We start from the raw sequence: 14234 nt of genomic DNA, 5'->3' as shown, positions 1-14234 counted from the left end.
TCATACGTTCACGGCCTTCGTAAAGTCGTACAACAAGGTACTCGCTGAAAGACTCTTTAAGCCACAGGATGCACAAGAGTTGGTCTCTGGGGAGCCTAGTACTATTTCGGTCACGCACCAGTACACTATCGTGAAAAATCTTAACAACAGCAAGACTGCCATGATCGGTATAAAGCCTAACAAGGCTATTAAAATGGATGAGATACTCGCAAAAGGCGAAGAACCTCCCGAGGAGATACCCCTACCTGAGGATGGTTTGTATCTATATCTTCTACAGCCAGGGGAAGAACATAGCGACTCGAAAAGACGCGCAACTGACGCCTTTTGGAGCAAACATACTTACAGGTTGGATCGTATTGTAGCAGGTAGCCGCGTTTTATACTATTTAAAGGACGGCCCTGAAAGGAGCTTCGTCTTGAAGGAACTCATGCAGGTACCTAAAGGATGTTCAGATACCGCCGGAGGGTGTTAAAGAGTGGTAGACCCCCTCAATTTTACCCATAATATTTACTACACACAAGGGTAGTAAAAAGCGCCCGCTTACAACATGTCATTCCGCGAGCTCTAAGAGACGTTCCTGCGTGTAGTGTTTACCGAGCCTAAAATGTCTGACCCTCTCCGGGTTTACCTCGATACATCCACGTTCTCGAAGCCAGTTGTAGTGTACAATAGCATTTGGAGTCTCTGCCAGTACCACAATCTCACACTTTGGATAGTCAACAAGCTTATTCCGTATTTTTTGCGCTACATACCCCTGTTGACAACAAATGGCAAGGTATTGGAAGGAATCATTGTTGTTTTTTCTGGATCACAACCAAGCCGTTATCTTTTTCAGGATCTTCAAGGTAAGGCATGGTATGTTGCTGTAATGTTTCTACTTGTTGCTGGAGCTCATCAATCTCATCCCCAGTACCATGTGCTGACTATCACGATAGTCTAGATCATTCTCGAGAATGTTGATGTCTATATTCCTTTCCTCGAGGGCCTGACGCTGCACCATAGTTCATCTTGTAGTTTTTGGACACCTGCCCTGGCCAGCCATTTTTTCACTATTTGTCTCTACGACAAATAGAAACTTTACCATATGCTCATTTTGGAGGTATCAATGATTTCTTATACCATCCCTGCTTGATCGCGTATTCGTCGAACAAGATCGCAGCCGTCATATAGCCAGCGAGCTTCAGATCGTCCTCCAGGTACATCTTAGCCCCGGGCCTGGAAACTCCTAGGGCCTTGTTTGCACCCATGGCTACCAGGATTGTATACGATACCAGCCTGACTGATTCTCATAAAGAGTCAATAACCATGGTCTCCTTCGGACTAATGTTGCTATCCATATGAGCCTTGCTTGTTGCCATTTATTATTATAGCATTTTGAAAATCTCAATATTTGGCTGGGCCTTGCCCTGTTTACCCTGCTGAGGCTCTGATGCGGGGTTTTGAGATTCATTTTTGCCTCTACTAAACCTGTACCAAACGCCTACTCCTATCGGCAATATAGCAAGCGTACCGACTCCATACATGTAGACATTGTCTATTGACTTGCTAGGGCCTGCGACAAGTTCTTGATCATCTGGTGAAGAACCTTTGCCCACGTTCTTCTGTAAGTTGGCCTTGTTCTTCCGGTTCCATTCGACAAGTCTCTTGCCAGCAGCAACACGACCCTCGTTTTTCTTGGTTATGACTTGGCTAGTAGACTCCTCACTCATTTGTTAAAAGCCTTTCTGTATCATCAAGGATCTTCCTCGTTAGTCTTCTCACCACCCTCCTTTTTGCTCATACGTCTCGCGGTATGCCCAAACACCAAGAGGGGTGCTAAACATTTCCCCAGTGTGCAGTACACGAGAATACCCAGGTCTGCCATGGCATCTCGGATAATTGGGTCCTCGTTGATGTCCCTGCGAAGATCCTCAATATTGTCGATGTCCACGAAATTAGCCACCAGATTAGTATATACATGGACCGCGTGGGTACTTAAAGCTTTCGCTGTTTTTTCACCCTTTTCATGGAGTTTCCGCTGTACGTACTCGGCATGTACCTTTTCTACCGCCTCATCAGGGGCCTTATCGACAAAGCCTCCTGTACATTTCTTGGGTAGGAGATGCCCCTTGCCTTTGCGTATGGCTTCCTTCAAAGCCTGACGTATATCTATGGGTTTCTCTATCTACTCACAGGTTTCTGCGGAGGCATCATCGAATACTCGTGCAAGATCTGACATTCTCTTTATTAGATGTTGAAATTTTATACAGAATAGTAGTACCATCATATAGGGTAAAATTACCACAATATACAAGCACACATCCATTCATAGCAAGTGTGTTTCATCAACCGAACTAGACTACATTCTACCCGGATATATATCGATGTTATCTGAAACCCACATGGGCTGCATGTTGGTGTAGTAGAGTCTTGCAATTTGCACCTCTTTGCTACGATATTCTCCGTTCTCCCTATACTTTAGTGGCACCTTGTGATCGAACTCCCACTGCCCTCTATTCCCCCAGTTTATCACGCCTTTAAACTGGGCCTGGATGTGCTTCATGAATGTTATAATATCGCACCCTAGATATTCCTGGGATGTTATCTCTGTATCACGATTTAGGGGTATTACGAATCCTAGTTAGAATAAGCTTATACTGATAGGCAGGGCGATAGCATATGGGGCATTGGTTTCTTCGTTTTTTATGTGGGCACTTGGTACGTTCCTGTGATGCCTTCTTTATAACAAGGCATTTGATGCATCGCCTTGTTCGTTGCCCATTTCCTTTGACCCTAAAATTTTCTGGGGTTAAAAAGTATTGACATTGTATGCATTTCCTGGTCCCCTCCATATTGTTCTTGTTTTGTAAAGTACTACCTTTAAAAAACTTTGGACAGCTTTTAGAAAACCTCATTATTCAAAAATGCTTACAACATAAGTGGGGAGGTATGTACCCCATCGTCATGTACAACTCTCCTATCGTAAAACGCCGAGAGCCCGAGCTTGTTTTGTTCGTACGTAACCATCCCCTGGTTGTGTACCCGACAACCTACGTTTTTAGCCCTGTCCATACCAGCCACCAGCGCACTCAGGTATCTACTCCAGGTCATAGCATTTTGCCTCTTTGACATGCCCTTATATGAAAATTTCGTACCTTCTTTGCCCTCGATGAAATAACACTTGGCTTTCAGGACAATCATACAAAACCCAATGAATTTCGCTTTGAATAACCCTCCCGTTCGACTCGAGTACTTATCAATGACGAGCCAATTTTTCACGTCCTCGTTGTAAGTGTCAAGTAGTTCGGAGCGAACAACATCCCTCAACTCTTCTCCAGAGATGGCAAAATACGCACTGTTAGTGTCCATGTAGATGTACTCAAAGTTTCGACGATTCACATACTTGTCTAGAAAATCGTAGTAAAATTCCAACATCCGAAGCTTGGCTAGTTGGTACAATGCAATACCACACTGGTAGGCTCTATCGATAGTACACTTTTGTTTGCCCCTTCTCGGATCGTAAACATCTCTAATCTCTTCTAAGTCCTCGAGGTACGGGCTTCGCAGAGCTGCATCAACCCCCTTTTCATCCCTCGTAAACGTAGTATTTGCGTGCCTAGCCAAATCTTCAATCATCTTGCCGTAGAACGAGTTGCCTTTCAACTTTGCCGTATCCCCCGCAATACGCTTGTCGGGGTCTTTATCAGCGTGCCGTCGTGCATCAGCAATCTCTTCTGGGAACCATTCAAAGGGCCTACCTCTGGCATACTAGAGAAACTGGTAAAAGGCAGTCACTTTCAGCCCATGGTCAAGGTACCATTTTAGCACGGGGGTATACAGTAGGATTTTTGCAGCTCTCATCAACCCCAAAAGCTTACGTGTACCCGGAACACGCTTGCGACCCGTAGTTTTTAAGTATTCGTGCATGTACCCGGGGAGTTGATCATCAGGTAACTCCTTGACAACAAACAGGGGAGCCATTTCGCCGAATTTGTCACGCAGATACTCAGGCACCTCGATATCAACCTAGGCAAACCCAAACAACGACCCATCCACCACACGTCGCGCCAGTAGGTTTAAGTTATGTGCTGATGTCGGTGTAGTCACCTTATCAGCTGTTCCTTCCCACAAAGAAAGTCCTGCATCAAGGTACTCGGGTAGAGCATGTTTGCGCCGTACCCTAGAATGGTCCTACACTTGTGGGGTTTGCCGTACACGTAAGATTTGATACCCGTCACGTCTCGTTCGTGGTATCTGCAGAATACGATCGCGGGACCACCCACCATCCCCATCCGCAAAAGATCGTAGGCCTCATTCCTCGTGCATATTTCACATGCTTTCTCTACCTGTTTACAACTCTTACAACTCTTGGTGTAGCAAGAGTCCTCGCACCTGTGCCTGCATGGGTCCCCCGGAGCGTGTAAATCCAACTTGGGATTCAACCGTAGGGACTTGTTCAGAACGTAGCGCATTGATACACCCGGGATACTTACCGCGTCCTTCAAAATATCTATCTCAATCCTACAATACTGCAACTTCGTCTTGTCCACGGCTTCAATGAAAGGTTCCACATCGGCTAGATTGTACTCGCGCAGTCAGTCCAATATGGTGACACAGCCTCGCCTGTAAAACACAGCGGGGAATGTCTCGTACTCCTCGCCAGATAGTGTGTTTCTCCCACCTAGACGGCTATAAAAGTCCTCGTGAGCCACAGACACAACATGGTTCAGCTTGTCGTGGCTGGTCAACCATTCATACGGAAACACGAGTTTTTGCAGCCTACATTTCAACGACTTGCACCAACCGTCATGGCTTAGACCAGGAGCAAGGAAATTTTTGATGTCGAGAAATTTAAATTTCGAGGTGGTGAGGAACATGTAGTCGTTATCTTTTTTCGCCACCTTGATCTTATCGCCTTGCGCGATCTCTTCGACAAAATACCGATTGATCAGGTTGATGTCGTACTAGCCAGAATTAAACCCTATTAGAGATACTTGGCTTACCCACTCGTTACACAACTCCTAGTTCTTTTTGGAGAACATGATAAAGTCGTCAGGCTTCGGGTGCATTCTCTTGACCTCCTTCACAATCAGGGTATGCCTCTTTTCCAGGTTACCCGCAAACTGTTTAACCAAGACCTTAGGATTTTCGTTCTCGATGAACGTCAGGTGCCCATTCGAACAATCGGCAATACCAACACTTATCGGAATAAGTCTCGAAAGGTATGTTAGATCAGAGGTTTGCTGGTAATTTAAAGGTGATAGGAGGGCTTCAAAGTCAAATAAAATATAGTGGGGGTAGGGTGTGAATTCTTTCTGAAAGTACCTCTTGATTTTGGGTTTCTCACATTCCCAAGCTGTGACGAGGTTGTAGCCATGTTCCCGTATCATCCTTTCCTTAGACTGGGTTGCAGTGTAACGACTCTTGTCCGCTTTGGTTCTCTTCTGACAGACAGGGGCATCCGTGCCACTTACAACAATTGTACTCGGGATCAGTTTTTGTGACAGGTTCATAGCCATCTGTTTTCCACTCCTTTTTGCCATCACATATAACACGTTCACCACCATGCCCGCATAGGGCATGATGAATATGCCTTCCAGTTTGTTGACATGTATTCTATCCATTTTGATGCATTATAGCTAAAACCCTTATCGTAAAAGACCTTCTCGGCCCTGCTCGGTATACGTTTGACCTCCCCCCTTTGCAGATAGTCGTCGTCTTGACACCCTCGTTAAAAACTTGGCCGCATACCTCGCATTGCCAGTGTTGGATCAGCACATCTAAATCCTTGATGTAAAAACAGTGCCCGTCTAGCATACCAAGATTGATATTGGTGTCTAAACCCTTTTTGTACTGCTTTTAAACGTTCGTTCTTTTTCCCCGTCCATGGCGTAGATGCACCTATTTTTTCGCAGCCAGCTTGGGAGAGGGCCGAATCCCAAGAGGGTTTTACGCGGGCCTATCACCTTAATCTGTACATGATTGAAGATAATTTTGCCTTCATACGCTCCCGGGGTCCCGGTGGTCCTAACAGGTGGTAAATAAGCCTTAGTCCAGAACTCATGATCCTTCAGATTGAGGCGCTTCATTTCGAATTCTTCCACGAACGCTTCGATATCCGCTATACTTGACAGCGACCTGGAGCTCTTAGTTTTGTGGTAATCAGACACATCGCCTCCACCCTTGTAAATATGACAGCTAAAGCTGTACACAACCTTAACGCGCATGTCCACGTGTGGTGTGATTTTTTAGATAATAGCGTGCTTTAGAGGTTGGTTTAGATGCTTGTTGAAACGCCATGTTTTGATCCTATTACCATCCTCCAAAATCTGGATATCGTCATCGGGGCCTTGATATTCAATATCCTCCGTGTATTTCTACCTTGCATCTTGTTCAATCTCGTCGTGAAGTTTTGTGCCTCCCGAAATTTGTTCCTTTGCCCTATTGTAATAGAATGCAACAGTATCCCGCACACTCTGTAGTCGATCGGCAAGAGCGTCGCGAGTTGATGCCACTGGTGCAGACACGGTGTTATATAGTTTGCTGATGGCATTCTTAAACAAACCCATCTTTAATGTATACACATTTCAACAAAGTCCGAAGATTACAGAACAAGTTTGGAATTCCCCTCTACCCAACTTGCCCATGCCGTGCGATTCATTTGTTGTATGTTAGGGACTTTACCTTGTTATGCATGACTAAGCACCGCATAATGGGGATTTGTCATGCATAACAATAGATTTTTGTGCAATGAGGCGTGACAAAAAATTGTGACGTCACAAACGATTTTGTGTATAATATTTTTTATGAGAGTTTGACCTAGTTTTTTGAAAAATGAGGTTATATTCCCTCCCTACTCTAGCTAAGGCCATATCACAGCCTTCGTACAATTAGTTGATGGCGTTCTAAATCCATAGTGCTGGGAAAAACCACTTAGGACGTTGTAGTCCATTGAGAGTGGAAGGACTAGACCAATGGTAACATGAGCAAGCACGTGGAACCACATGACGTACGCGTAAGGCCTTTATTAGGCGGGAAAAGGCCATATTACAACATTAAGAGGACTGTGCAAGTAGTGGGCGGCGTTCTAAAGCCATGGTGCCAAGGAAAACGACTTAGGACCTCATAGTCCATTAAGAATGGAAGGACTAGACCAATGGTAACCTGAGAAAGCACGTGGAACGACGTGACTTACGTGTAAGGCCTTCATTAGGCGGGAAAAGGCTATATTACAACATTGAGAGAACTGTGCAAGTAGTGGACGGCGTTCTAAAGCCATGGTGCCAAGGAAAACGACTTAGGACCTCATAGTCAATTGAGAGTGGAAGGACTAAACCAATGGTAACCTGCGCAGAGATGTAGAACCACGTGATTTACGTGTTTAACCTTTATTAGCCCTTTAAAACCCATTTTACGACACTTAGAGGCCTGTGCATGCAGTTGACGGCGTTCTAAAGCCATGCCGCCCGGGAAAACGACTTAGGGCGTCGTAGTCCATTGAGAGTGGCAGGACTAGACGATTGGTAACATGCCCAAGCACGTGGAACCACGTGATTTACGTATAAGGCCGTTATTAGACACCACAAGGCTATATTACAGATTTTTGAAGCCTGTGCATGTAGTTGACGGTCATTTAAAGCCATGTGGCCAAGGAGAATGGCTTATGACGTTGTAGTCCATTGAGAGTGGAAGGATTAAACCAATGGTAACCCGCGCAAGCACATGGAACCACGTGACTTACGTGTAACGCCTTTAGTAGGCGACAAAAGGACATAATAAAGCCCTTAGAGGCCTGTGCATGTAGTTGACTGCGTTGTAAAGCTATGTTGCCAGGTAAAACGACTTAGGACATCGTAGTCCATTGCGAGTGGAAGGACTAGATGATTGGGAACCTGCGCAGGCACATAGAAGCACGTGATTTACGTGTAAGGCGTTTATTGATCCGCAAAACGCCATATCAAAGCTTTTGACGCGTGTGCATGTAGTTGACAGCGTTCTAAAGCCATGGCGCTGAGGAAGACTTAAGACGCCGTAATCTATTGAGAGTGGAGGGACTAGACCAATAGTAAGCTGCGCATACACGTGGAACCACGTGATTTCGTGTAACGCCTTTATTAGGCGGCAAAAGGCCATATCACAGCCTTTAGACGCCTGTGCACTTACTTGCGGCGTTCAAAAGCCATGGTGCTAGGTAAAGCGACTTAAGACGTCGTAGTTCATTGGAAGTGGAAGGACTAGACGCTTGATAAGCTCCACAGACACGCAGAACCACGTGATTCGCCCCCTAGCCTTTATTAGGTGCCAAAACACCATATTACAACCTTCAGAGAACTGTGTATGTAGTTGACGGCGTTCTAAAGCCATGTGGCCAGGGAAAACGTATTAGGACGTCGTTGTCCATTAACATTACAAATTCTATACTAATGCTAATCTGTGCAGTCACGCGGAATTCCGTGATTTACGTGTAAGGCCTTTACTAAGCCGCAAAAAGCCATATCACAGCCTTTAGACGCCTGTGCATGCAGCTGACGGCCTTTTAAAGCCATGTGACCAAGGAGAATGGCTTAGGACATCGTAGTCTATTGCGAGTGGAAGGACTAGACGATTGGGAACCTGCGCAGGCACGTAGAAGCACGTGATTTACGTGTAAGGCGTTTATTGATCCGCAAAGCGCCATGTCAAAGCTTTTAGACGCCTGTGCATGTAGTTGACGGAGTTCTAAAGCCATGCTGCCCAGAAAAACGAATTAGGACGTTGTTGTCCAATGAGATTGCAAAGACTAGACTAACGCTAATCTGCGCAGTCATACGGAACCACGTCATTTACGTGTATTGCCTTTATTAAGCCGCAAAAGGCCATATTACAGATTTAGACGCCCGTGCATGTAGTCGACGGAGTTCTGAAGCCATGCCGCACTGGCAAATGGCTTAGGACGTCGTAGTTCACTTCGGGTGGAATGATTAAACAATTGGTAAGCTCGGCAGACACGCGGAACCACGTGATTTACGTCCCAAGCCTTTAATAGGAGGCAAAAAGCCATATTACAACATTCAGAGGACTGTGTATGTAGTTGACGGCGTTCTAAAGCCATGGTGCAAGGGAACGCGACTTAAGACGTAGTAGTCCATTGAGAGTGGATGGACTAGACCAATGGTAACCGGTGCAGGCACGTGGAATCACGTGATTTACAGTAAGGCCTTTATTGATCCGCAAAAAGCCATATCACAGCCTTTAGACGCTTGTGCATGTAGTTGACGGCGTTCTAAAGCCATGGCGCCGGAGAAAGCGACTTAACACGTCGTAGTCCATTGAGAGTGGAAGGAATAGGCCAATAGTAACTTGCGCAAGCACGCGGAACCACGTGATTTACGTGTAAGGACTTTATTAGGCGGCAAAAGGCCATATTACAGCCTTTAGAGGCCAGTGCATGTAGTTGGCGGCGTTCAATAGCCATGAAGCCATGGAAAGCGGCTTAGGACGTCGTAGTCCATTGGGAGTTGAAGGACTATAGAAGTGATAACTTGCGCAAGCACGAGGAACTACGTGATTTACGTGTAAGGCCGTTATTAGACAGCAGAATGCAGTATTATAGCTTTTAGACTCGAGGTCCTAAGTTGTTTTCCCTGGCACCATGCGTTTCATCTTTCGCAGGTTACCATTGGTCTATTCCTTTCACTCTCAATGTACTACGACGTCCTAAGACGTTTTGCTTGGCGACATGGCCTTAGAACGCCGCCAACTACACGCACAGTCGTCTAAAGGCTGTAACATAGCCATTTGCAGTCTAATAACGGCCCTACACGTCAATCACGTAGTTCCCCGTGCTTGCTCGGGTTGCCATTCGTCTATTCCTTCCACTCTCAATGGACTACAATGTCCTAAGTTGTTTTCCCTAGCGCTATGGATTTAGAACGACGTCAACTACATGCGCAGTCCTCCAAAAGCTGTAATATGGCCCTTTGCTGTGTAATAGGGGACTTACACGTAAATCACGTGGTTCTACGTGCTTGCTCAGGTTACCATTCGTCTATTCCTTCCGCTTTCAATGGACTACGACGTCCTAAGCCGTTTTTCTTGGCAGCATGGCTTTGGAACGCCGTAAACTACGTGCACAGGCGTGTAAAGGCTGTAATATGTCCTTTTACGGCCTAATGAGGCCTTACACGCAACTCACGCGGTTCCTTGTGCTTGCGCAATTTACCATTCGCCCAGTTCTTCCATTCTCAATAGAATACTACGGCTCAAGCCGCTTCCCTGGCTTTATGGCTTTAGAAAGCCGTCATCTACATGCAAAAGCGTCAAATGACTGTAATATGGCCTTTTGCCGTGTAATAAAGGCCTTACACGTAAATCACGTTGTTCCACGTGCATGGGAAGGTAACGATTGGTATAGTCCTTCCACTCTCAATGGACTACGATGTCCTTTGCCGTTTTCCCTAGCTTCATGGTTTTAGAACGCTGTCAACTACATTCACAGGCATCTTAAAGCTGTACTATCGCTTTGGCCGCCTAATAACGGCCTTACACGTAACTCACGTTGTTCCACGTGCTTGGGCAGGTAACCAGTTGTCTAGTCCTTCCAGTCTCAATAGACTACGACGACCTAAGTCGTTTTCCCTGGAAGCATGGCTTTATTCATTTATTAATTTTTTTTCTATTTGTTTATTCCTTCTTTAAAGTCGATATACAATATACAATAACACATGCTTGATACATTAAAAAAAATGTAGTTTAAATTTGTTAGCCTTGGGCTAATTAAAATCGGCTGTCTTGAAGTAAAGTTTTAAAGAAATAAGAGATTTATATTATAATAATAAACATTGAATAAACGGAATCGTGTTTAGCCCGTGATGGAATAAGGACAACGAAGGGGCATTTCGGACAGAGTTTGGAAGCTTCTCCCTTATTTTAGACGCAATATAAGAGACGCTTAATAGGCCATGCTTTGTGGTGCGAATTCTGCGCCTTTCAAGAGAACTTGATGTACGGAAACTATATGCAGTCTTTTTGAATGCAAAAACATCATTAATGTAGGAGGGTTCTGTTTCATTTTTTTTAAAAAAACCTCCTTTAACAAGTTTCGGCAGAACTTTTCATGAATATTGATTCAACTCTGTCGCGTAAAAGTCTATTTTCTCTACTATGAATGCTCCATATAAGAGGGCAGTAAATAAATATGCTATAAATAAATGAATTAGCAATAACATTTCGCTTATAATTAGACATATATGGTGACATACGTTTTAGGGCATTGATCTTGGCATTAGCCTTTTTACATAATGGAAGAACATGTTGCCTAAAAGAAAGCTGATTGTCAAGAATTATACCCAATAAATTTACGTATGGAGACTCTTGTAATATATTATTTTTCAAATTTAAACTAACAAAATCTTTGTTTTTTGGTTTTTCCAGAATGAGCAGTTTGCACTTCTCAGAATTTAACTGAAGCCCGTTATTGGAAAACCATGTGCTAACAGTTGAAAAGGCACTTTCTAAACATAACTTTATCTCCTCAAATTGTTTTCCATATGTATAAAATGTATTGTCATCTGCGTAATTACAAATTTTAACATCAGCTCTATCATTTAAAATAAACATTAAATCATTTATATAAATATTGAATAAAAGTGGACCCAGAATCGAACCTTGTGGAACACCATTAATAATCTCTTTCCACAAGCTGAAATAGCCATCAATTCTGACTCTTTGAAACTTATTGGTGAGATAACTCCTTAAAAGAACTAAAGCACTTTTTGAGAATGTAGTAGCATGTAGTTTCGCTATTAACAGATAATGATCCACACAATCAAATGCTTTACTCAAATCCATCAATAGCGGCCCTACAGCATTTCCTTTATCAAGATCTTTTCGCCACGATTCTATCAAGTAAAGCAAAACATGCTGGCTGCTAAAACCCTTACGAAAACCTGACAAAAGAGGTGATAATTTACTATCAATAAATTCATAAATCTGATCAAACATAATACGTTCAAAAATTTTTACGCACTGCTCAGTTTACTAACAGGACGATAATTCAATTTTGATGAACGATCTCCGTTTTTAGATAGTGGACAAATATCAGCCAATTTCAATGCTCCAGGGAAAACTTCATCGACAATAGATTTCTTAAACAGCTTGTTGAGATGTTCTCCGTGCACATCGACGTAATGTTTGAGGAAACACGGTGGAATTGCTCCTTTCGGACCGGATTTGTTTTCTTTTAGGTTACCAATATACTTTTTCATGATGTCAATTTTAATTGGTTTGAAGCACATTTTGTTGGTAGTGGTAACATGTTTGTTTATCCAAATTATACGCTGATGCTGTTCGTAATTCTTGATGACGTTTTCAAAAACTTTTTTAATACCGTTATAGTTTTCGTGCAAAATTCCATCAATATTCAAAGAATTCGTGACATTAACAAAATGATCATTTATTATATTTGCTATATGTTCTTTTTCACGAATTATTTGATCATTTTCAACTATTACTTGGATTGCATCTTTTACGCATTTGTTAGAAAATATCGGTTTTACATTTTTCCAGAACTTTTTTTTATCAAATATGTTGTTCATATTTAGTGATGTGTAAAACCTTTTTTTTGCGTCTCTACAAACAGCCACACATTTGTTTCTTTGCCTTTTAAAGTTTTCCCGGTTTTTAATGAAAGGGTGTTTTTTGTATATACAGTCGACGCTCGTTATCTCGAACTCCCAAGGGACCGAAAGAAAAGTTCGAGATAGCGAGCGTTCGAGATAGCGGAGGTTCGACATAACGAGCGTATTTCATGAAAAAGTTCGAGATAACGAGTTTTTCGAAATTTTTTGAAATTTTCAGAAAAGGGCAAGGGTCAGTAGTTCGGTCATAGGTATCTGTGGGCAAGCTTTTAAAATTAAAATTCACCTGAATTAAGGGTACTTGAAGGAACTGTTTGGTCAAGAAAGGGAAATGGATAATAAAGAAAACAGCATTTTGCGTACATGTATACTTATTGTTGATTACAATTACATACATTATTTTTGATCGAAAAAGCTCAAAATACTAGTTTGCTTCTTGTTTTTCATTTCACTTTTAAGAAACAAATCTTCAAAGCGAAGCAGGAGGCGTTGCATGTCATTTCCATCATCAGTGAATAGACAAGCATTTTGTAAAGTCTCCACTGCAGTGTTTATTTCTGATTTTGTTGGCTTGCTCACTGGCTCATCAAACACCTCGATGACATCGGCATTTTCATCATGCTCCTCGTCATTCTCATCTGTACTTGGCCGTACCGACTCAAGGATTTCTTCATCAGTCACGGGATTTTCGATTGTGGTCAAATCTTGGTCAATATCGACAACATCACGGGCCGAGAGATCAGCAGGAATAATGGTATCGTCAATGGCACGCAGTTGTGTGAGATCTTTCTCCAGTTGTTTAAATGGATCATCAATATCATCAGTTGCATTCTGTTGAGCTTTCTTGAAAATCTTTGATTTCTTGAAGCAATTTACGATGGTTTCTTTCTTCACTTTGTCCCACGACGAAACAAGTATTTGAAGAGCACGCAGAATTGAAACTTTTGGAAGATCTTTGCCTTTTTCTAGGTTTTGAATCATCATGTTGACCAAGTTTTGGCGATAAAGAGACTTAAGACATCTTATGACACCTTGGTCCATCGGTTGTGACACAGAAGTTGTATTTGGAGGTAAGAAAATCAATTTAATGTTGGACAGTCCACCGACATCAGGGTGAGCGGGACAATTATCGATGATCAAGACTATCTTTCGACCTTCTTTTAGAAACATTGCATCGATTTCTCGCACCCACTCTTCAAAAAGAGAGCTGTCCATCCAACTCTTCTTCTGCGCTCTGTACCTGCAGGGTAGGGATGTTACATTTTTGAAGCACCTTGGTTTCTTCGATTTACCAATCACAAACATTGGTAGTTTATCTCCGACAGCATTGGCAGCTGCAAGCCCGGTAATTCGGACTTTGCTATTTTTACCCCCAGAGCATTTTTCGGATTTGTAGTGATACGTTTTATTTGGCAAGCATTGGTAGAAGAGACCGAATTCGTCGGCATTGTAAATATCTTCTAGTTTGTAGTTAGTTAATAATGTTGGTAAAGTGGTTTCAAACCAAGATGCTATCATATCAGGTTGAACAGAACTGCTTTCACCAACGACCGTCTTGAACGTTACATTGTGCCTGAAATAGAAAATAAAACAAATACCGACTTGTATAAAAGATTTATTGTTAACCTGTTCGTGCAT

The 14234-nt window shown here is 43.0% G+C and overlaps 2 protein-coding genes across 2 annotated transcripts; both read right to left on the bottom strand.

Annotated features, from left to right (window-relative positions):
* Nucleotides 1–11049: 11049 nt before the first annotated feature.
* On the bottom strand, nucleotides 11050–12768 carry LOC130648279 (uncharacterized). Its single transcript, XM_057454320.1, has 6 exons — nucleotides 12668–12768; nucleotides 12296–12588; nucleotides 12003–12196; nucleotides 11625–11949; nucleotides 11365–11528; nucleotides 11050–11286 (listed from the first exon to the last, which is right to left on the bottom strand). Exons 1-6 carry the CDS (start codon nucleotides 12766–12768, stop codon nucleotides 11050–11052), a joined length of 1314 nt encoding a protein of 437 aa, XP_057310303.1.
* Nucleotides 12769–12992: 224 nt separating this feature from the next.
* On the bottom strand, nucleotides 12993–14234 carry LOC130648278 (tigger transposable element-derived protein 6-like). Its single transcript, XM_057454319.1, has one exon. It carries the CDS (start codon nucleotides 14232–14234, stop codon nucleotides 12993–12995), a length of 1242 nt encoding a protein of 413 aa, XP_057310302.1.

Source organism: Hydractinia symbiolongicarpus, chromosome 6 (assembly GCF_029227915.1).
Source record: "Hydractinia symbiolongicarpus strain clone_291-10 chromosome 6, HSymV2.1, whole genome shotgun sequence".
Taxonomy (NCBI): Eukaryota; Metazoa; Cnidaria; class Hydrozoa; order Anthoathecata; family Hydractiniidae; genus Hydractinia; species Hydractinia symbiolongicarpus.
This window is presented reverse-complemented; position numbering and strand designations above follow the sequence as displayed.

Bases quoted from the DNA above. Each gene is read 5' to 3' on its own strand.
- LOC130648279 (XM_057454320.1), bottom strand. From the start codon at position 12,768: ATGAAATACGCTCGTTATGTCGAACCTCCGCTATCTCGAACGCTCGCT. The intron at 12,197-12,295 runs GTATAATTTGGA...GTAACCTAAAAG, and splicing joins GAATTACGAACAGCATCAGC to AAAACAAATCCGGTCCGAAA. The intron at 11,529-11,624 runs GTTCGATTCTGG...GTAATTACGCAG, and splicing joins TATTAATGGTGTTCCACAAG to ATGACAATACATTTTATACA.
- LOC130648278 (XM_057454319.1), bottom strand. From the start codon at position 14,234: ATGCACGAACAGGTTAACAATAAATCTTTTATACAAGTCGGTATTTGT.